Source organism: Mus musculus, chromosome 14 (genome assembly GCF_000001635.26).
Source record: "Mus musculus strain C57BL/6J chromosome 14, GRCm38.p6 C57BL/6J".
Classification (NCBI taxonomy): Eukaryota; Metazoa; Chordata; class Mammalia; order Rodentia; family Muridae; genus Mus; species Mus musculus.
In genome coordinates this window covers 67,013,762-67,038,177 of record NC_000080.6, presented here as the reverse complement: position 1 = coordinate 67,038,177, position 24,416 = coordinate 67,013,762, and the positions used below count along the sequence as shown (strand labels likewise).

Below are 24,416 nucleotides of genomic sequence, written 5' to 3'. Positions count from 1 at the left end.
AACATCAGTCCCTGTCTGTCTGTAACATACTCAGAGAATTTAATGTTGATAAATTGCAGGATTCTACAAATGTCTAAATCAAAACACAGGGTAAGGTTTTAAAGGATTGTAAAATTCCTTAAATAAGCAAAGAATCTAGTAATAATACGACTACTTTGCACTTCTATAGCGCCTTTGACCTGAGGATCTCAAAGTGCTTTAGAAACACTAATGAATTAATCCTCACAACACCCCAGTGAGGTAGGTAATTTAATTTTAAAAGAAATGATTAATAGTGTCTGAAACACTAAATATGTCTCCTTTAATTTAATCTTTGGTTGGAAGAAAGTAGAAAAATAAGATTCAAGCCTTTGCCTGACAAAGAGTGATCTGGTGGGAAGGGAGGCAGAATCAGGTTTTTTGTTTCTGGATTTGTTTTGAGCCAGGGTGTCAGATATCTCAGACTGGCCTAGAACTTAACTATGTAGCCAAGGATGGCTTTGAACTTCTGACGACCTTGCCTCCTCCACTTCTGAAGTGATGGGATTATGGACCTATAGCACTATGCTGAGTTTTATTTTTACTGGGGACGGACTTTATGCATGCTAGGCAAGCAGTGTGCCACCTGAGCCACATCCCCAGCCCATTTGTTCAAACAGGTGGAACTTGACCATAATTATCTTTAAAAGAAAGTAAAATGGGACTTCGTTTCTTTACAAATAAAAATATTAAGTTAGAAATATATAGCTAATCTCTAGAACTTTTGGCATATCTTTTCTTTTTCTTTTTTCTTTTCTTTTTTTTTTTTGTTTTTTGGGTTTTTTTTTTTTTTTTTTTTTGTTTTGTTTTGTTTTGTTTTTTGAGCCAGGGTTTCTCTGTGTAGCCCTGGCTGTCCTGGAACTCACTCTGTAGACCAGGCTGGCCTCGAACTCAGAAATCCACCTGCCTCTGCCTCCCAAGTGCTGGGATTAAAGGCGTGCGCGCCACTACTGCCCGGCTTCTTTTTCTTTTTTTAACTGCCTTTTGTATTAGATTCCCCCCAAATGTGAACGTTATTTATTCATTCATTACTTATTTGGAGACAGTATGTCATATAGCGTAGGCCAGCAATGAATTTGGCAGAGAATTTGAATTTGGGTCATCTGGCTCTGCTTTCCAAGTCCTGGGATTATGAGAATATGCCACTACAACTGGCTAGAAAGAAAGTTCAAAAGTAATTTCTGTTACTGTGCTTGATCTCGCAGGCAAAGGGCAGAGCATACAGGCTTCCCATTCTGGGGTGGGGGGTGCGGTTCCAGTTCTTGCTGAGGTCACTGCTATTTTAAAATGAAAGTTGTCAACTAAAAGCTAACTTGGAAATATTTTGCATGTGGATGAAGTAATTTCCACTTTCTGTAGGTGTTAATTTGTTATTAAAGCCAAATCAGATGCAAAAAAGGATGGGAATTTAGGATAAATGAGGCAAATGAATGCTTTTGTATGAGTTTAGCAGTTGTCAAAGCACTCTAGAATCTTTCTAACAGGACCAGTGATAGTGCTTGGTAACAAAACCGGACAAAGGGAAATTGTTTAAACAGTTATGTGTATCAGAAAATAAGCCCAGCAGTTCATATCAGAGAGTAGTCTCGGGGTGGTGAGACACCTTTGTGGTTAAAGGTCCTTCAGCCAAACCTGATAACCTACAGATTGATTCTTAGAACTTATGGTCAAAGGAGGTGACAGACACCTAGTGGTTCATCTGGCTTCCTTATGGGGGGCTTTGGCACACCCCCAGTTGAAAGAAACTAGTTTCTTATTTTCTGAAATCTCTCAAATTTCTGAAATGCTATTTTAAGTAAGTACTGTTTGAGGAGGAATGAGCAGAATGGGAAACTTTTTGGTAATCATGCCATGATATGAAAAGGAGTCTTTTCATTTGTTTTATATGCATTATTTTGAGGATCACTCAGTATATATAAAATGTTTTTAAGTTATTGGTTAAGTAACAGTAATGATTTATCCCCAAACCTGCATGTTGTTGATATTAATTGATGTGTTTCTGCTAGTTAATCTTGCATAGCCATGTCTTAGAGTGTAACTCTGGGTCTGTCAGTGATTAATAATAAGTGTGTGCACAAGCTGTGAGGGAGTCACATCTATATTGGTGAAAGTGTGTTCCTGGAAAAGGGAAAGGAGCTACAATAATCTTTTCCTTATTTTTAGGTTAAATGTCCCAGAAAGTTACATAACAATGGTATATTGCTTATTTTAATAGAGAAATTGAGGCACAAAAGTAAAGAGTCGTGTCCCGTCCTCCCCCCCCCCCAGGTGATCATAGCCATGGTGTGGTCAATAAATCTTTACAGTATGTCCTAAAGTAGATTACCCATCTTCCGTATTTGGTTTACAATTTAAAATCGACGTATCTGAATGTTTTGTTTTTATGCTAACAGTCCAGGCTTCAGAAGGGTTCCGGCTGCCTTTTGGGTCTGGTTTTTGCATGGATGCTCAGTTGAGATGAGCAGTTGCTGTGACTGCTTTGCTTTTCTTTGGAGACATTCTTGTCTTACTGTCTGTCACTCTAGCTGACCTAGCTGTAGACTGGCTGGCCTCAAACTCACAAAGATCCTCCTGCCTCTATATTCTCAGTGCTGGGATTAAGGTATACACCACTATAGTTGCTGGTTTCTTTCTTTTTAACCAGTATTTTTTTGTTGTTGTTGTTCTTTGTGATTTTCATTCTTGTATACATATTTTAACATTTCTACCTTGCACCCTAACCCTTCCTGTCTCTGTCTCCTCTACTTCCTTCCTTCTTTTATAAGCCCACACACAGCCTAGTTAGTGCTGCCCATATGTATACATGGGTATGAGGCCATCCACAGGATTCTGGGAAACCTACCATTGTCCACATCCTGAAAGAAAAATGACTCCTTTCCCCCACCCCCCACCCCCAGCCTTTACCAACTGCCAGTATATCTTCAGCTAGGAATGGGACCTCATAAGTCCCTTCTCCATCCAAATGAAATGCTGAGTGGCTTGATTCTTGTTTAAGTCTTGTGCAGGTAACCACTTCTGCTGTGAATTCACTAGTGTTATGGTTTAATCTTGTCCAGAAAAACATTTTACAGCATCCTTCTCAACTTCTAGCTTGTACATTCTTTCCACTCTTTCTGGGATGTTTATTGAAATGAGGGTAGGGGTGGTAAGTTAATATACTTAGGGCGGAACACTCATAGTGGCTAAATTCTTAGTGCTTTGATCAGTTGCTAGTCTCTCTGTATTATAAACTGCTGCCCACTGCAAAAAGAACCTTCCCCGGCCTAAGTAAGTAGAGTGTAACTAACCTACGGGCATAAACATAAATATTTAGAAGGCAGTTTGATAGCATGAACATTTAGCAAAATAACATAGTAGGACCACCCCTTCTACCTTCAGCCTATGACCTTCTTAGCCATGGGCCTTTGGCCAAGTTTACAGCTCCACACATGAATTACCTCCTGTGGCACAAACCTCAAATTCAACTAAGTAGTTGTACCTCTGTAACAGCCATTCCATTGTGGTTAGGTGAGTACGTCTTTCTTGTTAAGGTTGGTGTTGTAGCAGGCAAGGTCCAGTGCTGATTAAGAGCGCTGATGTCTTCTTCCCAAGCAGGCTGTGTAGTACCTTTCCTCTATGGAAGCTAGCCAGTACGGACGTTTCTCCATTAGTTCCAGATTCATTTTTTTTTTTGTCCTATAATTGGTCTAGTGTTTTGGCAGCAGGGTCTTTCCATTTAGTTATGGTAGATAGCCAATTGTAAAAACAATAGCCTGTGTTGTTTTGGGTGCTTTTGGGGCCTCCGTCAATAATGACTTGTAGGGAGTTAAGCCAGTTTTCGGACTGAAATTTTCATTTTATAACCTGTACCTTCTGGATGCAGCATTGTCCAACCAAGCACCCTTCAAACCCATTGTTTGAAAGTTTGGTATAAAGTTTTTATACCCAAAATTATTTTATACAAAAATATATTTTTACAAAGTAGTAGGTTCTGGAAAGCTTTTTCATCTTGGCGTTAAGCATTTGAGTGGGGGTCATTTCCCTGACTTACTGTTATTTTTCTCCGGATGCTTGTAACTGATATTTTAATTTACACAAAAATGTTTATCAGATCTGAGAGCTTTTTGGTGCTCTTTTGGGTCGCAGGTATAGAATCATATTATCTGGTAATATTATATTATCTTCCTTTATTATTATTTATTATTATTATTATTTTAATGTTTATGGATGGTTTGCCTGAATGAATGCCTGTGTACCATGTGCACACCTGTTGCCTGTGAAGCCCGGAAGAGGGCAGAGGGTGTTAGATCTCTTGGAATTGGAGTTAGAGCTGGGCATTTATTGACCTTGGGTCCTTGAGAAGAGTAGCCAGTGCTCTGACCCACTGAGCCCCTGGATCTCTTACTGCCCTGGCTAACTAGGAATTATATCACTGTATTGAGTAGGAGTGAAAAGAGGAAGCAGCCTTGTCTTTTTCCTGGCTTTATTGTAAATGCTTTGAGGTTCTCCCCTTTTAATGTTGGTTATAAGTTTGTCTTATATACCCTTTATATTGTTAAAGTACATTCTTTCTATTCTAGTTATCTTCAGGACTTTAACATGAAAGGATGTTGAAATTTGTCAAAAGCCCTTTCTGCATCTATTTTGATGGCCATGCGATTTCTGTCCTATAGTCCATTTGTGTAATTTATAACATATTACATATATATGTATATATGTAATTTATAATATATCTCGAGCCATCCATCTCTACATCTCTGGAATGAAGCCAACTTGATAATCTGTTTTGTTTGTATTCTTGAATTCAGGTGGCAAGAGGGTTTTGTGTCTTCCTTTTCTATTTTATGGAATGCTTTTGGAAAAGCATTGATGTTATTTGAAGTGAATCCATGCAACTCTAGACTAATTTTGGTTGAGAGACTTTTTTTTTTTTTTTTTAAATCATAACAAGAAAGGGTATCACTATATATCATAGCCACCTCTACCTACTGAAAGGTATATGCCACAATCCCTGGCTAAAATTATACTCTGTGTGTGTGTGTGTATCTGTCTGTCTGTCTTAGTCTAGTTCTATTAATGTGAAGAGACACCATGATCATGGCAACTTGTATAAAGGAAAGTATTTAATTGAGGCTGGCTTACAGTTTCAGGGTTTAGTTCATTATCGTCATGGTGGGAAGCATGGCAGCATGCAGGCAGATACCGTGCTGAGACTTCTATATCTGGAAGGGCAGTCAGCCAGAAGAAACTGAGGCAGGCTTCCTCCGATAAGGCCACACTCATTCAATTCCAGCATTGGCTAATGGGGACCATTCTTATTCAAACTATCAAGTGTGTTTCTGGGTGTGTGTATTTGTACACATGCCATGTGCACATGGAGAACAGGTTCTTTCCCTTTCACCATGGTGATTTAGGAAGTTGAACTTTGGTTGTTAGGCTTCAAGGCAACTTGGCTGCTGAGCTGTCTTTCAGGCCCCAGTTGGGAGATGTTTGTTTTGAGACATGGTTTCTCTGCCTCAGCTATTTTGTTGCTTTTGTAGTGTTTGGTGTTTTCTTCTTTGTCTAGTTTTAACTATTACTCTAGTGTGATTTATTCTTCCTGTGGCCTAGTAGATAAGTTCACTTTTCCCTTCCTTAGAATCTTCTGTAAAGCTGACTTCCTTGTCATACATTGCTTTTAGTCTTTTGTTGTTTTTGATTTGGGACAGGCTGGCCTCTGCCTCGATTCTGGAGTGCTAGGATGAAAGGTGTGTGCCACCACCTCCTGGCTTATTTAGTCCATTTTAACCATGGAAATTTTTTGTTCTACCATTATGAGAGGTTGCTTTGCTGGATGTAGTAGTCAGTCGTGTTTGGCATCCATAATCTTTCTGAATTGAGACCTTCTGGCTTTTCAAGTTTCGGTTTTATAGTAGATGGGCCTGCCACCATATATGAGTTGTTTTGAGATTACTTTCTTTGTTTTGTATATTTGCTTTTTTAAATTACGTTTTGATGGAGGCAGTTCCTTTCTGGTTGTCTGTCTGTATCCGGAATGCCTCTTGTATGTGGATTGTCATCTATCTCTTTCTTACTGGACATGTGGCTATTCACAGTTAAATTTATAAAGAGACTGCAGCCACGGTGGTGAAATAAAGAGCAAATACATAAGACAACTAGGTTTGCAGCATGCTGCTGTTACTCCCAAAGCCTCCACCTGAGGTTCTAGTCACTGCATCTTCCATTCTAATGGGATGCAATCTTAGAGATGCTGACGTATGTAAGGTATAAAATAGATAGGGCTTGGACTTTTCAGTAGTGCAGTTCATGAAAATAACCAATAGACCCATTCTAAAAGCTGAAAAGTAGGTGAATAAACAAAGGAGGTAGCTATTAACCCCATCCATTGTGGTGCACACCTGTATTCCAGCACAGGGCAGGCTGGTGTGGGAGAATCACAGATTTGAGGCAAGCCTGGTTTATATAGCAAGAACTCTGGAGTGGATGAATGAGTTGAGTGAGTGAGTATCCCTTTGATTATAGTATTTTAGGTGTTCAGTTTATGGCCAGTGGTTAACCTGTGGGAGGTAATGTGTTTTTGAGATAGGTCCTGGCCTTCCAGGGCTCTACACAACAAGACCACCATGGGCAGAATCCAAACTTGCCTCTTCATATGTGTAGTTTTTTGTGTCTCCTTGTCCCTGTGCAGTGTAGCTCTCTGTCTTACGTACTAGGCTGTGAGGCTTGTTAGGGCAGTCTTCTGTGTTGGGGGTTCTCTTCTGTTGTTGCTCTATTGGAAATATGTGGTTTGGGTTTTGTACTGTTTTTGGTGAATCTAAGTATGTCTTAGAGCTTGTTTGGAAGCTGTTTCTATGTTGCTAGCTATATATTTTGCTAAGTCCTTTCTGTTGCAAATGCTGTTTCTCAGGCAGAACCTGAAGGCTCCTACATTCCAGACACTACTAGTACAGGTGTTGAGGATAAGCCACTTGTGACTCTGTTGGGCAAAATTTTACGCATAATGCACATGGTAAAGAAAATAGATTTTTGTGGTGCTCAAAAACTAAGAAATTAGGTGTATTAAAAGGCCATGCAAGAAAACTGAAGCACAGAACATGGTCAAATGTATGAGGGCTATTTTATTTCATTTTTAAAAAAGATTTATTTACATGAGTACACTGATGCTGTCTTCAGACAGACCAGAAGAGGGCATCAGATACCATTACAGATGGTTGTGAGCCACCATGTGGTTGCTGGGAATTGATCTCAGGACCTCTGGCACCACTGAGCCATCTCTCCAGGCCTCATTTTTTGTTTTAAGTGAATCCCAGAAAGTCACGTGACGTTGATGTGTGTTGAAGGTAACACACTTTACCTTTTTCTTTTTCTTCATACTTTTCACGTCGTGGGTTCATTAGAGAACAGCTGCCATGGTTGCTTAACCTAAGCATTGGTTCTTCTGTTGGAGGAAAAGCCCAGCTGGCTGCAAGCTCACGTCTGGAGTCTGAGGGGTTTTGTTTTTGCTTTTTCAGTGCTAGGCCATCTATTCTATTACTTTGTCTTGGGAGTGAGTTTCTCTTCTGTAGTGTAGTGGCATGTGGCTTCTTTTAACCTTAAGATACTATTTTCTGGTGTAAATATTTTTCCCTTTAGGGAAAGGATGTTTCTTATAGTTGCCAGACTCCTAGTGGTTGTTTGTTTGTAGTATGTTTTTGTAATAGATTCAAATAGATCAGGTGTGGACCTTGTGTGAGATTCTTGAGGAATCTTTGATGGTATCCTGATTCTGTTTCTGAAAATTATGTTTTCATAGGTTTATGGTTTTCATGAAATAACTCAATGTGTAGCTTCTCTTGTACACTGGGTACTTGAAGGGTAGACTTTTGATATAGGGGATTCTGTTCCCTTTAAGCCTTAGATATTCATAGTACTATGTATCATTGTTTAAATATGATCTTAAAAAATAATAGTAACTCAATTGTAGATTCATTTATTATTTCATGCAGCTGTTTGGGTAAATTTAGGTGTGTAAGACTGACAACATGTGATGTTTGAGTATACAGAAAAAACAAATACATTATGGAATTTGACATGAGTGTGGCACACCAACACACCCCATAGTTGGATATGCTCTTGGTATGTTCTGAAAATGTTTTGACCAGCCCATTCACTAATGACTGATGTATGCAAGAAGAAGTGAACAGTCCGGCTGCATTGCTAGAAGAAACAAACCAAAGCACATGTTTCCAAGATAATTTAACAGGTTTCTTCTGATGTGGACGAGAAGATGGCTATTTTGCTAACTATAAATATTTTACTTGATAACTTGGTTTTCATTAAAGTGATTACATACAATTGTATTTTCATTTAATCTACTTTTCCAAAGATTCTAGTAAGTTTTACTTTAATTTTTTTATGAAAGTATTTCCAATTGTATAATCGGTCACAAGATGAAATTGTGTGATTATAATTCTTAGTTTTGCTAGGCTACCAGTGTTAATGGAAACACTTCTCAAGTAGTGTTTATATCAAATCCCTTCAATTGGACGATCAGCAGACTGGCACTAAGCATCAGTGTGTAAAGTTCCTGTGACCAGAAAGAACTCAGGAAAGTAAGCCATGAAGCAGTTTCAGGCAGGCATTGACAGGCTGCTGTTATATACTTAACTGGCAGCAACGTTATCTGAAGTAGGACTTGGATTGTTGGATTTATGAGAGCACATTTCTTACGGGCTTTTCAGTAGTGAAATATAGAAAGGAGGCTTCAGAAAGGACAAGAAGGCCAGCCATCACATTAGATAACAGCAGACAAAATGTGTTCCAGCCAGCTGTTTCTGAGCAGTGTCTTCCTAATTTTAAAATTTAAATGTTATCTATTACTATGGGTTTTCAGTTTTCTTCTTAAACAGTATAACCATGCTATTTAATATGCAAGTTAATCAAATCAGTTTGTATTTGGTCTACTGTTTCCCTATTAAATGAGACTTTCTTAAGTGTTTCCTTCTTACTCTTTATAAAGCTTTCTCCTTTAAGGCCTTTAAATACAGAAAACAATACAGTAGCATATACGATAAAGCAGCCTAGTTGGGGTATCTACAATTTTCAGTCTGTTGGAGTTGATTGTGATTTGATATATTTCTCAACATAGTCCAATATTTTTTTCTGTTGTAGAACAAAATCCAGTCTCATAGCAGAGGAGAATACAATGTTTACAGCACCTTCCAGAGCCATGAGCCAGAATTTGACTACTTGAAAAGCTTAGAAATAGAAGAGAAGATCAACAAAATTAGGTGGTTACCCCAGAAAAATGCTGCCCAGTTTTTATTGTCTACCAACGGTAAGTGTTCCTCTTTTGCTTTCAGGTACTACATGGGCACATGTCCTGTAGAGGATATAGGCCCTTCCCTGTACTGAATGTAAAGTTATTTCTACCTGGGCACGTGTCCTGTAGAGGATATAGGCCCTTCCCTTTACTGAATGTAAAGTCTACTACTTTTGCTTCTCATATTGTTACCTCGCAAATTTTAGATTTATGGGTACTACTAACTTTTATTTAGGCTGGTTTTATTTCTGTCTCCTTTGGCTGACCCTGAATATTGACTATTCCTTACCAGCAGACATAGGCAGCAGTGTCTGAGTTACAGCACTGTTATGAATATTTTACATGGTAACTTGGCAGGTAGAACCAATGCTCAGAAAAATGTTTATTTCCTTTCCACTTCCTTTCCAACTCTACAGAGGATGATCTCTAGGAGAGCACCCTCCTTCCTTAACTTTGCTTGTTACTTTCTTCTCTATGAGCCGCAGGAGTTGGAGAAGAATCTTCTCATTAGTTGTACTCCTGTAAGGAAAGGTATTAGAAAGAGTTAGAGCTCTGTGAGATGTTGACCAAATTTTGAAGTTCTGCATGATAAATTAAGAGTTGAGGGTGTGTGTGTGTGTGTAAAATGTGACTTGGCTTATCAATCAGGACCTTGAGATTGCAGAGGTGGGTATGATACTTGGAGATCTGGGTGTATGGTCTATTAAAACTTTCAGTCTGAAATCTCACATTTTCTCATCTAACTATTAATAGAAGCAAATCTTAGCACTTATGTCTTTCTGTTTGCACAGTGTATAGACTCATGACTACTTAGGGTAACACTGTGGGAGATGTTTAGAGCCCCCTCTGTGCACTCTTGTACCCTGTGATTTTCTGTATTGAGTTTATAGGAATGCAGTGCATAAAGCATTGCCACTCCTGATTCCATGCCTCGTTGGAGACCCATTTTCTCTCAATTAAATTTCTTGACTCTCTGCCTTCCTCTCTTTTTACATAAATGGTATTTTCTTTGTATTTATGAGGCAAGGGAGGTAATGAAACAGTAGCCCAGGCTAGCTTTGAAGTCTTGATAGCCTACTTCTGCCTCCCAAATCTGGGCATGCCCACTGTATCCAACTTCACCTATTTCTGAAAGCAAGTAACATAACCAGGCTGCAACGCACGGCATGCTTGGCAGAGGCGCCGGATGACAGCTTCTCTGAGGTGCTTCAAGTAGTACTTTAGACCCTTGTGTGTGTGTCCATGTGCCTGCATCAAGTAATAACATAATTATACTATTTTTGATTTTGTGGGTTTTTTTTTTTTTTTTAACTTTTAGAAACAAATGTCCCTGGGAAATGTGTTTTACATTGTAGAGTTTGTGGCTTTGAATGTTTGTTTTCACAGTCAGGGGCCTTATACACAGCAAGCTAGGTAGATACACTACAGTCTCTAGAAGTAGTGGTTCTCCCCACCCCTCACACCCTTTTTTGGAGACAGGGACTCAACCATGTAGCCCAGGCTTACCTGGGATTTGCAAAGCTCTGCTTCCCCGTTTCCTGAGTATTGGTATTAAAGCCATTCAGCATTATACCTGGTTACCTACCTACTTACTTACCCTGCCTGCCTGCTTGCCTCTCTCCCTCTCTCTGTCCCTGTCCCTGTCCCTGTCCCTGTCCCTATCCTCTCTCCCTCCCGCCCTTCCTTGAAGTAGATTCATAGTTTCATGTGGCGGTCTTGAGTTTATTTCCTAACTCAAGCAAATTTGACCTTGGGATCTTTCTGCCTTAGCTTTCCCAGGTTGAAATGACAAGCTTGGGCCACAAGGCCTATTTCATGGCAGCTCATTTCTATTTTTACTTTTTACTTTTTCGTTTTCTTTTTTTCTTTTTTTTCTTTTTTTTTTTTTTTTTTTTTTGGTTTTTCGAGACAGGGTTTCTCTGTGTAGTCCTGGCTGTCCTGGAACTCACTTTGTAGACCAGGCTGGCCTCAAACTCAGAAATCCGCCTGCCCCTGCCTCCCGAGTGCTGGGATTAAAGGCGTGCGCCACCACGCCCGGCTCAATTTTTACTTTTTCTAAAGGAAAGTTCAAGTATAGGCTTTCAAGAGGTCAAGTAGAAACAGTAGTGAATGATGAGGCCCAGTTCGAGAGAGAGAGAGAGAGAGAGAGAGAGACAGAGACAGAGACAGAGACAGAGACAGAGACAGAGAGACAATGAATAGTGTTACAAATTATTTAAGAGCCTTGTCTTAGTCACTACTTCTGTTGCTATGAAGAAACATCAAGACCAAGGCAACTCTTTTAAAAGAAAGCATTAAATTGGGTCTGGCTTACAGTTTTAGGGGTTGTTTGTTTGCTTTAGAGGGCTTCTGTTTTTGTTTTTCTCTGTAACTATAAGAGACATAAACTAATTTCGTCCTGTTTGAAAGTTTGGTGTCTTGGTTTTCTATTTGAAGTATGTATAAGGTTGATGACTTTCAGTTGGCTGGAGCTAGTAGAGGGGGAGGGGCAGATTTGTCATCTTCATCTTCAGAAATGGATTTCTAAGTGGTGTCTCTGTCTTTTGAAGTTAAGAAAAAGTGTGTCTGTATGGTGTGTGTGAGCACCTACTGCTCAGTCATCTGTCTGTAAGCCTAATAGCACACAGGAAACAGCCTAGTTACAGGAGAACCAGACAGGGTCTAGAGGCGAGCTTAGGGGAGACTGTGAGTTACTGAAGCCAGAAGTTTTATGTTTACATTTCATCTTGTAGCAAGTGGTATAAGCAGGCAGTAGAAATGGCTGCACTGGTGTCTCCCTGTAGCAGTTGTCTTATACTACTTTTAAAATGGCTTCTAGGCTATTTTAAAACTGTGGTATTCAATTTTGCTTACGTAAGATCATTCAAAATGTCTTAGTTTTGTATAAAAATACCATTTTAGAATTATAATTACATAAATTCATATATAGTAAAAAATTATACAAATAATACAAGGGTAGATTTTATTTCCAAAGAATAAAGTGAGCAGGTGTGAAAGTGTGTGGAGAAGCCTGGCAACATCAGCTACCAACCACCAATTATGCTGACAGAGTTTGTACCCTTGTATGATGAGCTTGGAGGTCACTTCACCATTGTGTTCTTCTAAACACCCCATGAAGGACATTCATTGAAGGGCCACACCCCTGCTGCGCACAGCTGCCTAGATAAAGACAAATTATCTGAGAGGCAGATTTAAAGACTAAGGAGACTTGATGGCAAAATCAATGGTGTTTGGATCCTGGGACAGTTAGGAAAAGGGTGTTAGTGGGAAATGTCCTCAAGTCTCAGGGACACCTTAGTTTTGCTAGTGTTACACATGACAAGCATTACCATTGTTGCATAAGATGTTGACAGTAGAGAGACTGGGTTAAAGTGTATATGAAAATACATCTATATTTGAAACTAGGAAGTCTAAATGTAATTCCAAGGTGATATATGTGTGTATATATGCACACACACATATATGTAATACTATTATATATCCTTGAATTACAGGGATTTTGTCTTAAAGTTGAGGATTTACTTTTAGTCACTGTTTTCAGGCCCCTATTTTGTATATAGAGAATTTTGGTCCAAGAGGAGAAAAGGCAAATTCAAAAGAATCATGCTGTGCTGCCAAGGAGACTGGTCTTCCATAAGATATGCTGGGATAGGATATGAGGAGCTCAGTAATAGGCAGTGCTGAGTCCATTGCTTGTTTGTGCACATAAATATGTGTTTATACCCCTGAAACAGTTCTAAGTATTTTTGAGAGTTAGAGATCTTACTTATACTTTATAAAATAGCACATGGCTTCTTTTTGTTGTTATTGTTAAGAATAGCTTCTGCTGGGAGTTGGGGCTCACTCTTAATTCTAGCACCTGAGGTGTATACACACACACACACACACACACACACACACACACACACACACACACACACACACACACACACATATACACACATATACACACGCACATACCCCAAAAGCCAGCCATGGTAGACCATGACTTTAATCCCAGCACTTGGGAGAAAGAGATAGGGAGATCTTTCTTTGAGTTTGAAGCCTGTGGTCTATGTAGAAAGTTTAAACCAGCCAAGGCTACTCACTGAAACTTTGTCTCAAAAAAGTTGGCAGGGGAGGAGGGGCATGGTATAAACTTCGTTTAGGTACAGTATTTGATGGTGTAGTTAAAATGGCTTTTCTAGCGAGGTTATCTTTTCCTGCTGTTTTTGAAGACTTTCTTAATTTTTATCCCAGATAAAACAATAAAATTATGGAAAATCAGTGAAAGAGACAAAAGACCAGAAGGCTATAACTTGAAAGAGGAAGATGGAAGATATAGAGATCCTACTACAGTCACTACGCTACGGGTAAGTACGTAGTTAAAATGACTCTCAGTCTTAGAACAATGGGTAGCGGCAGGTGGATCTCTTAACTTTAAGGCCTGTCTGGTCTTCGTAGTATGTTTTCTGGGACAGCCAGAGATGTAAGAAGACCCTGCCTTCAAAGAAAGGAGAAAAAAAGCCTCTGATTGGGTTTTTGTCAGTATTTGTGTACCCTGGCCCCAAGCAGTTCTTTATGGGACATTGCATCTCTCCATTGAAACAGAAACAACTCTGTGGAGGTCTCACTGTTAATGAAGTCAGAGCAGGGACGCACAGAGACTGTGTTTTATTCTATGCTGTTGACTGGTTTTGATTTTCAGGGTTGGGTCCTTATTTTTGTTGCATAGTGAGCTTTGGAGTTTGTGCTAAGGATAAAAAAAAAACGGGGCTTTTCCATTTTAGTCTCATTAATTGAAACCATAAATATTTGCTAGTTTATACCAGGGCTCCGACTTGTAAACTAGTACTGTTTCTTCCTGGAAAAGAAAGTAGGTTGTTCATTGTTTTTTTTTTTTTTTTTTCCCAGTTCAGTGCTTAACAGAACCAACATCAGTGGCTTAAAAAAAAAAGAACCTCATTATTAATTGTATTCTTCTATGCCCTATTTTCTCAAAAGTAGAATCATGGTCTTGTGACTCTTAAATACTGTTTAAAAGGATTTTACTTTTGTAAAATGTGGATTTTTTTCTATTTTATCTGCAGGTGCCCGTATTTAGGCCCATGGATCTAATGGTGGAAGCCAGTCCACGGAGAATATTTGCCAACGCCCACACTTATCACATCAACTCAATTTCTATCAATAGTGATTATGAAACCTACTTATCAGCAGATGATTTGCGAATTAATCTCTGGCATCTGGAAATTACAGACAGGAGTTTTAGTATCCACTTGATTTGTTTAGTTTGTGTTTGGTAAAGAAATCAAATTATGTCTATCCCCATTAGATTTATCTTCTCTCCTAGATATATTTGAGTCCTTGGTTTATAGTGTCTTTCCATCTGTGTGTTATCTCCCCATCCCCTCTTTTTTTAAATAATTGAAATTGGGAAAGTTGGAATATAGAACTGATTTAAAGATTTATTCCTGCCTGTGTGTGACAGTGCTGCCTCACAGTCTCATCACTCAGCGGGCTGAGAGTGGAGGGTCGGGAGTTTCAGGCCACCCTGTCTATAGATGGGAAGAACTCTTGGTAAAAAAAAAAAAGATAGAAAACACATTTTAACACTTCTGGGGTTTGCTCATAAAAAGGAGTAGTTATTGAGAAGCAATACTTGATAGTTGCCCTTTCCCAAGTGTAGATTCCTTAATGAAATGCCATCTAGATATTGTGGATATCAAGCCTGCCAATATGGAAGAGCTCACGGAGGTGATCACGGCTGCAGAATTTCACCCCAACAGCTGTAACACGTTTGTGTACAGCAGCAGTAAAGGAACTATTCGGTTATGTGACATGAGGGCATCTGCGCTCTGTGACAGGCATTCTAAACGTAAGTCCATTTCTGCCCTTTCTTTAAAATGGTTATCTACTCAGACTTGACCTGAGCCTGTGTGTTGTTTATTCCACTGGAAGCCTGTTGGTGGGGGGTGGGGGGGTGGGGTGGGGGAGGGATAAACTCTCAGGCATGGTACGCAGTTAGGACTTCCTTCCTTTCCTCCCTTCTTATTCCTTATTTTCTCCCTAGGAAAGGTTTGTCTCATCTTTATAAAATGTTGAGAAATGTTATAACATGCTCTTTAAAGTAAGTGAGGTTGGGGAGCTGGCTCAGCCGTGAAGAAGAATGTGGCAGCTCAGAGCTGTTCCGTATGTGACAACAATTCCAAAGGATCCAACAATGATCCCTCCCATGGGAGTCCTGCTGTGCAGAATCAGACCCCTACCTCATTAGCAGGGTTTTGCACTTTGTAGTGATCATTTTCTCTCAAGAGACTTTGTGAGAAACACGTTCCCAAAGCTGGCAAATTGTTTTAATTTTTCTGAATTAGTCTGTGATTTTACCTCACTTGAATGGTTACTTTAGAAAATGATTTATCCAAGCCCAAATATGAAACTTTTCCCCCTCTTTTTCTAGTGTTTGAAGAACCTGAAGATCCCAGCAACAGGTCATTTTTTTCTGAAATCATCTCCTCTATTTCTGATGTAAAATTCAGCCATAGCGGTCGTTATATGATGACTAGAGACTATTTGTCAGTCAAAATTTGGGACTTGAATATGGAGAACAGGCCCGTGGAGACATACCAGGTATTTGCAGTTTGTTTCTTTTGAAGAGTGTGTCCTATGGAAAGTGGATCGAGGTGCTCCTTCCAGGGTTGTGTTACCATTGCCTGTGCAAAGTATATTGTCTGTTCAGGGCTGCACAGGAACTTAATTATGTGGTTCAGTACTGGCAACTTGGTGTGCTCCTCTGTCCATGGAAGAAACGTGTGGGTAGGAGCAGGGCTGGGGAAGATACTCTTAGCAGAGGGCATGCTATATAACCAGCCAAGCCATGACTCCCTTTTGGCTAACTGTCTCAAATTTAAAAGGACCTGAAATCTCAGCATATGGCTTTAGAAAAAGGCCTCTCCAGTGCAGAATGTATGCTCAGGTTTCCCCCCAGAACTACCTTCTGTCCTTGACCAGTATCTGTGATGTCACAGGCAGGAGTAACCAAGTTGCACAGTGCTGCCAGGCCAGCAGGGCCTGTGGAGCAGGGTGTAGAGAGCAGTCAGACCACTCTGGATGCAGTACATGCATGGTGCATACAGAACAATTAGGAGACACTCCTCGAGTCTTAGCTGTTCAAACCTCTAAATATGTTGCATTGTCACAAAGTCAGAGAGAATGGTGCTTTGTTTTGAATGTGTTGGCAATGTTGAGGAGAGCTGCATGTTGTAGCTGTCCTTCCTTCCCAAGTGTTGCAGTGAGACTAGCTTCACAGTCTTGTCTGGTTTGGGGAAGCTGCACTGTTGTGAAATGCTGAGTGTTAGGGCCTACCTGACATGTTACTTGACTGGCTAGCTAGTCTTCTGCTGCCTGTAGAATCAGATTAATGATTGAGAATGGGAGCACATCATGGCAGAGCTATTGTATTTGGTCATCTTGCTGGCTTCTGTGGAACTGAAGGCTATTTTTGATGTTTCTTTACTTCTCATGATAAGTCAGTAGCAGTTCCACTAGCAAGGTGATGGCGGTGCATGCCTATAATACCAGCACTTGGGAGGCAGTGGTGAGTTTGAGGTCAGCCAGGGCTACACAGAGAAACCCTGTCTAAAAATAAAAGAAAAAAAGAAATGTTTACTTAATAAACACCGCTAGAATCACTCACTGCTTATATAAAGTGGATATTTATAATAAGCTTAGGTCTGAGAATGCAGTGCATACACATAATATCAGAACTCAGGAACATGAAGCAGGAGGTTTGTTAGAGCCCCTAAGTTTGAGACCAACCTAGGCAACAAATGAAATACTAGTTTCCTATTGGTGGCTGTCATTTCTTCCTTTTAAGGGTCTCATTCAGCAAAAACAGAAATGGTTAATAATTGTCTCAGCATACAAAGGAAGGGCCATCAGTGCAGAAATGTGCCATGTGCCATGCTTCTTGACTACCTTTTAAAGAGCAGACTTACTTACTTTTATGTTTATCCAATTTACTTTCCAAAATTACTCTTTTTGTGAAATACTAGTAAATGTAGAATTATAATTCAAAAAGAGCTAACATCTTCATTACCTAATAATATGAAGCAACACTCATGTTTTATTGTATATATTTGTATATGTGCGTGAGAATGCTATGCACACACATGGGAGTCAGAATAACCTATAGGATTCTGCTCTTTCTACTATGTATCCTGGGACTCAGGCCATCAGACTTCATGGCAAGCATTACTCACTGGCCACATATCTCACTGCTCACCACTGGATTTTTATTGAATGATGTAGGTGCATGAAAGCCAAGAGAAATCAGTCCATCACTAAGCCAAAGCCTTCCTGCACTGTATATGTAATTAGAAATAATAGACCAAAGTTAAATTTGTGCTCAGAGAATGATACTTAAAGGCAAGGAAGCAGCATTCTTACTAGCAGTCGTGGGCTGAGTGCTAAGAAGTGGAAATGGAATTCTGCCCCAACGTTATTTTGTTAGTCTCCTACCTGTCCTTTTCAAATACTTTCTGACTTAGGTGTTGTCTCCTTTAGTGTTCTGTTGATGTGAAGAGACACCATGACCAAGGCACTCAGGGGCCAGAGGCAGGCAGATCTCTGTGAGGCCAGTCTGGTCTTCATAGTGGGGAAATGTGGGCTGCAGGCAGGCATGGTGCTGGAGTAGTAACATTTGCAAGCAGGGGATGAGAGAGACTGGTCCTGGCTTGGGCTTTTAAAACCTCAAAGCCCACTCCTAGTTTCAACCCTCTTCCAAAAGGCCACACCACTATATTCTTCCTAAATAGACCACCAGCTGTGAACCCCAGACATGGTGAGCCTTGGGGCTAGCAGGGTTGTGCATTCTTCTGTGAGTGATTGTAGGATGTTTTATTTATGCTTCTCAGGGTGCACTGCAATACCCAGAAAGGTGGGTTTTCTTAGTTGTGTCATGGAAAGTGTGAGTAAGGGTTGTCAAAAGTACAGAGGGACGTGTAATTCTGTATAAACAGTAAGTCTATGGAATTTTAGTCATGTTCCTGATTTGAGAAGAGAATGATATAAACTTAGTATATATTTTCTCTGCAGGTACATGAATACCTCAGAAGTAAACTTTGCTCACTGTATGAAAACGACTGCATATTTGACAAATTTGAATGTTGTTGGAATGGGTCTGACAGGTAAGGAAAGAAACTGGCTATTTCATCTCTCTTGTTTGTTATATAAATATAACCTCAGTTTTTTTTTTTGTTTGTTTTTTTTGTTTTTTTGAAAGCAGTTAAGAGTCACTTTTCTTCCAGGTAGCTGTGAATAACTAGTAATGAGTAGAGCCATAATGACAAAAACTAAGCCCGGATCCTCAAAGCAATGTAAAGCAAAGGAGATCTATAGCAAGAAGCTATCGGGACTTAAAATTATTATTTTAAAAACTTTTACCCCTTTTGTAAGCCAAATAATAATATTGCTAGCCAGGTACAATGTGTGCCTATAGTCCCACCTCCTTGGGCAGCTGAGGCAGGAGGATTGTTTCAGCTCAGGGGTCTGAGCCCAGCCTGAGTAACACAGACAATGATAAAAGAAACATTTAAAATAAAGTCACAGCTCTGCTCTGCCAGCAGTTAGTTAAAAGAGTGGCTTTTCATGTGATTGCTGTTGCGCTGTTTGGAGCGCTGCCGAGTGTGCAGATACTTGATGCAGTGTCTTGTTACCACTCCATTCATTTCACAGAAGGGACAAGTGGATGTTATGGCAAGCACTTCCTGCTTACTGTGTTCTAATTAAAGCATAATTTTGAAGTTACTTTAGTCCATATCTAAAGCAATTAGAGGTGCTTTACTTGGCAGTAGTCGAATTTAAAAGGTTTGATATGTTTTACTTTTTAAGTTGTTATTACCAAGTTTTACATGAGACCCAAAAATAGGCTGGCCACACTACTCACAAGCCTGCTGTTGGCTAAGCACTTGCCATGTTGCTGCTAAACATGAGGCCAGGAAGGACAGATATGAAGAGAACATACTGGTGTGTAAGTGTGGTGTGTTCTATGGTTAGCAGTTCTCAGTTCCCTTCCATTATGAAGGAAGTTATTCTCAACATTAAGGACACTTTCTGGGGCTGGAGAGCTGGCTCAGTGGTTAAGAGCACCTACTGCTCTTCCAGAGTTCAATTCCCAGCAACCACATGGTGGCTCACAACCATCTGTAATGGGATCTGATGCCCTCTTCTGGTGTGTCTGAAGACAGCTGCCGAGGACTCATATAAATTAAAAATAAATCTTAAAAGATAAAAGAACAACAAAAAACACTTTCACAGGGTTGGCAGGATGACTGATGGAGCAAAAGACCGCCAAGCTTAACAAACTGAGTTGGATTCCTGAAACTCACAAGGGAAAGAAAACCAATTCTTAAAGGTTGTCCTCTGACCTCCATGTACCACACACACACACCCCACAATCAGTCAACCGATAGATAGATAGATAGATAGATAGATAGATAGATAGACAGACAGACAGACAGACAGACAGACAGACACACACACACACACACACAGAGACACAGAGACACAGAGACAGATAGAGAATTAAAGGAAAAAAGTTAATTACTTACTAAATTCCAAACTATTTCTTATGGTGTTTATTTTAATTTTATGTGTATGAATGTTTGACTGCGTGTGTGTATGTGTGTGTGTGTGTGTGTGTGTGTAGCATGTTTGTGCCCTGGTACCCATGGAGGCCAGAAGAGGCTTGCAGGTCTCCTGGAACTGAGTAAAAGGTGGTGTAGTCAGGAGTCATGGTGGGTTGCTGGGAATAGAACCTGGGCCTCTATAAAAGCAGCAAGTGCTCTTAATCACCAAACCCTCAAGGTTCCCACACTGCTTCCTAACTGCACGGCTATGACCTCACTCAGTGCTAGCTTCTCAAGTCAGCATTGTCTACAGAGCTTACTGGCCCAGCAGGTGGTCTCAGTTCCTTCCGCCAGAGAGAAGCCTGTTCTTAATCTTACATGATGTCATATCTCAGCTTGTTTACTTTTATTCTCCTTCAGTCTTTTCAAGTCTTTCATAACCTTGGCATTTTGTGTTAAACAATAACATAAATACTTATAGACTTTCTCAGTGTGAGCATTGCAATTCTTCATTAAATACATGTTATATACAAATATTACAAAGCTAGATACTGGGAGGAGTGGGTATACCAGATTAACTTATGTGATTCTCTCTCATCTCCCCAGCAAGGATTTTTTTTGAGGTAGCCCTGGAATGTGAATTATTTTTAAAGAAACAGTTTCATTGTTGCTAGAGACATGTACCAACTTGAATTTAATTTAGATCGTTTGTTGTTCTTTGAGGGACCAACGTTCCGAATAGGAAAGGTTTCAGATGTCAAGATTTGCCTTTGAAGATATTTAGTGAAAATTTAAAAAGTTTTTTTTTTTTTTTTTTTTTTTTTTTTTTTTTTTTTTTTGAGACAGGGTTTCTCTGTATAGCCCTGGCTGTCCTGCAACTCACTTTGTAGACCAGGCTGGCCTCGAACTCAGAAATCCGCCTGCCTCTGCCTCCCGAGTGCTGGGATTAAAGGCGTGCGCCACCACGCCCGGCTAAAAAGTTTTTGGTTAAGATAATTTCAGAAAATAGGTCTCCTGTGATATATTGAGAAGGACAGAGGGGTCAGGGATCCAGTGTCATCTACATACTGAGTTTTGGGACCATTGTTGGTTTCATGAGGATTTCAAAAGTTGTTTTGTATAACAGGTACAATAATTTTCTGTTAATGACGATACATTTTGGTTTTTAACCAGGTCTATTACAAGCATTCACGAAACATCTGAACTTGGCATAGTAAACCCATGCCTATAATCCTTGCATAGGAGTGCTGAGGGTTGGGATTTCTAGGCCAATCTTGGTTGCATAATGAGACCGCATCTCAAAACCAAAACCAAAAAATTATCTGACAAGAAAGGCCATAATTTGCATCATGAAACTTTGCTTCCTTAGAAACAGGTAACTCAGACGAAGAAGAAAAATGTGCTTAGGTGCTGTCAACTTTGTTCAGTTTTTTAGATTTGTTTTTTGGAAGGAGGGTTTGAATGTTTGTGGTTTAATATCAACAGCTTCTATGTCCTAACTCAAATAAACTGAAGAGAAGTTGCTTCCTATAAAGTGCTGGGCCAGGATGGTCACTGACTTCTTACAGTAAACACAGTCTCTCTCTTGTTAACATGTTTGACTGGGTGTTCTGCCTTTACAGTGTTGTCATGACTGGATCCTACAATAATTTCTTCAGAATGTTCGACAGGAACACAAAGCGGGATATAACCCTAGAAGCATCACGAGAGAACAATAAGCCTCGCACGGTTTTGAAGCCACGCAAAGTCTGTGCAAGTGGCAAGCGAAAGAAAGATGAAATAAGTGTTGACAGCCTAGACTTCAACAAGAAAATCCTTCATACAGCCTGGCATCCCAAGGAAAACATCATTGCTGTAGCAACTACAAACAATCTGTATATATTTCAAGACAAAGTGAATTAGGCTGGCATTCTCTGCAGAGGAGCCACTTCCTGCTTAGTGAGATAGTTGAATCTAGCATTCATACCTATAAGAGAGCGGTCCATTGTGGCGCCCCTTTCCAGTGTTTGACAGTGTGCCATTCAACAACACATTTGATAGCCTCATGGAGAAAGCTGTGTGGATGCATCCCAGGCTGTTTTCCATGTCTGCTAGCCATTTAGGGAAGGGAAGGGCACTTTTAATTTAATGACTTCTTGCACCATCTTGCCTGGTGGACTGGACTGGACTGTGTCAGCATTGATGTACTCCACTTTTTATGCCTTCCATTGTGATGACGTCAAACACAGTGAACGCCTTCAGTCATGCTATGGAATTTGTGTATCCTCATTACTGTATCATTTGTGGGGTACACCCCTCCCCTCTTTTTTAAATTAAATACAGCTCATTCTTACTGTGGCTTGTAGCATTCCTCCTCTCTGGCCTCCTGGACTCTTCCCTCCATCTCTCACCCTTGCCCTTTCCACCTTGTCTCGGTGGTGGCGTATTCAAAAAAGGAAGAACGAAAGCACACAAAATGGGTCAGGTTGGGGTCAGTGGTAATGGGGGAATATGTTACGAACAAATGTTTTAATAACAGTTGGCTGTAATCACTCCTTGCCATGTCTGGCACTGAAAATAAGGAAAAAAAAAAAAACTACTACTGAATAAAAGTGACAAAGAATGGAGAATCTGGTTTTCTTTTTCTTTTTCATCTACCTCTTTAAACCAATGTTTTGTGTCATATCCTTGGGCGCAATGAAATGAAGTGGGTTTCTATTGTCTCCTTGGTTTTTTTTGTGAACTATTTTTAACGAGTGTTCTTTTCCATGGAGCCTGGGAGAGGATCATGGTTCTGTGCGTCCATGTGTTTGAATATACATGACTGTTAAGAGTTCACAGTCTAGAAATGGCTAGAAGGTTCTGGGGTTTTTGTTTTGTTTTTGTTTTTATGTGTCTGTGCTTGATTTATCTGTTAACAAAGTTGCTGTCAATGAGAACCACAGTTGAGGAGCTTCACTCTGAAGTCTTCTTCCAGTGCTTCATTTCTTTGCCTTAGGAAATACCAAGTAGACAAGTTGACTTTTCTCGCTGTTCAGGCACAGTAGACTGGAATTCCGTCTGGAAGTAACGTGGTAGATGAAACCGGATGCTGCACTAAAGAGCTGTTTTGTACTAATTGCTGTGGAATCACTGAATTGTACTTTGCCATAGATACGTCTTTTGGTTTTCCAAAGGTATATTCGGGACAAGCTTTTAAAGGTACGGTGATGCATGGACTGCAACAGCTGCGTAAGCACCAGATGTGTGATGATCCACAGTGTTCCAGTGCTGAGGCCCTAGCCAAAGATGGAGAGTGTCCCAGTTAGTGTGGGATGGACCGTGGTCAGTCCTGCAGGAAGCTTTATGGAGAGAGAATGGACTTTATTTTTAAAAGATGAATGAGCAGGCATTTATATGAGAATGGTAGTATATTTTGATTGAACAGTAATATAACAATGTTGAATATAGAGGACTCTGCGTGCTTATATATTCCCACTGCCTATTGTTCTTCAGTAATGAAAATGATTAAACAACTCCACCACAATTCCCTCTACACTTACACATATATTATGTCTTGTACGTTAATATTTTTAGCGCACAGGAGAAATTTTATGTAATAAAGTTACTGTATCTTTTGGAGTTAAATTTGAATTTGTATTTAAACAAAATGTCTGATAATTCTTAATGGCACTTTTACTAATTTATTTGGGGGTTGTGGGTGCATTCTTAATCTCTTTCTTTCTTTGGCTTGTATAGTTGCGAATCTAGAAGGATCCACAATACAAAGTTTTGATGGGATAATTTCTCATATCCTTTGGGATAGTGGCATTCCTATGGTTTGGCTTTGAGCCACCAAGCAGTCAGTAGAAGTCTTTTTTTTTTTTTTTCTCAAATGGTAGTTTTTATGATTCTCACCCATCACTATAAGGCTTAGTTTTGTATAGTTGGAAGAGACCTGTCAACTTAAGATATCAGGAATGCTATTAATAACCTATAATAATTGTTTTTCTAATATATTTGGTGTAGCAAACTAAGCCCAGCCACTCATTTTATATAGTCAACTTTTTATTAATAAAACTTATAGAATAAATGTCTTGTCAACTTGATTGTATTTTGCTAATCTCTGACGATCCATACAAATATTTAACCCTCTTGTAATGTTTTTGAAGTGCTGGAATTTTTTTGAAGATCTCTCATTCTGTTAAAAGTCAGTTTTCACTTGGTGGCTGGGCAATAAAAATTGGTAATATATAAACCTATAATAGACTTCATAATAACTAACTTCTCAGTATCAAGTTGTATATCCATTTCTCTCAGATTTTTTTTAAAAAGTATTCCTGAAATTTTTATTTAAACCCCTAAATCTTAGACATGATACTTTGTTGTGTTGTTGTTGTTATTACTATGTGTGTGGTGCCTGAGTGCATCTGACACAGCATGCATGTGGAGGTCAGAGGACAGCTGGCAGGAATTGGCTTTTCCACCATGGAGTCCAGAGATCAAACTGTAGGTCTTCAGGCTTGTTCACTGCTTGCACTGCTACCCCTAACCAT

General features: G+C 39.7%; 1 protein-coding gene across 4 annotated transcripts in view; it reads left to right on the top strand.

Annotated features, from left to right (window-relative positions):
- Ppp2r2a (protein phosphatase 2, regulatory subunit B, alpha) overlaps positions 1 to 24,122 on the top strand; it is a 58,416-nt gene extending 34,294 nt beyond the window's left edge. For 2 of the 4 annotated variants that reach the window (NM_001360034.1, NM_028032.3), the window contains 7 exons: positions 9,148 to 9,313; positions 13,538 to 13,650; positions 14,368 to 14,545; positions 14,988 to 15,152; positions 15,735 to 15,904; positions 18,371 to 18,462; positions 21,525 to 24,122. In NM_001360034.1, the coding sequence (NP_001346963.1) occupies positions 14,386 to 14,545; positions 14,988 to 15,152; positions 15,735 to 15,904; positions 18,371 to 18,462; positions 21,525 to 21,804 (867 nt within the window). In that variant the 5' untranslated portion in view covers positions 9,148 to 9,313; positions 13,538 to 13,650; positions 14,368 to 14,385 and the 3' untranslated portion in view covers positions 21,805 to 24,122. Of the gene's footprint in view, positions 1 to 169; positions 241 to 9,147; positions 9,314 to 13,537; positions 13,651 to 14,367; positions 14,546 to 14,987; positions 15,153 to 15,734; positions 15,905 to 18,370; positions 18,463 to 21,524 lie in introns of all 4 variants that reach the window. The other 2 variants (NM_001360033.1, NM_001205188.1) reach the window with 2 other exon arrangements.
- Positions 24,123 to 24,416: the final 294 nt, after the last annotated feature.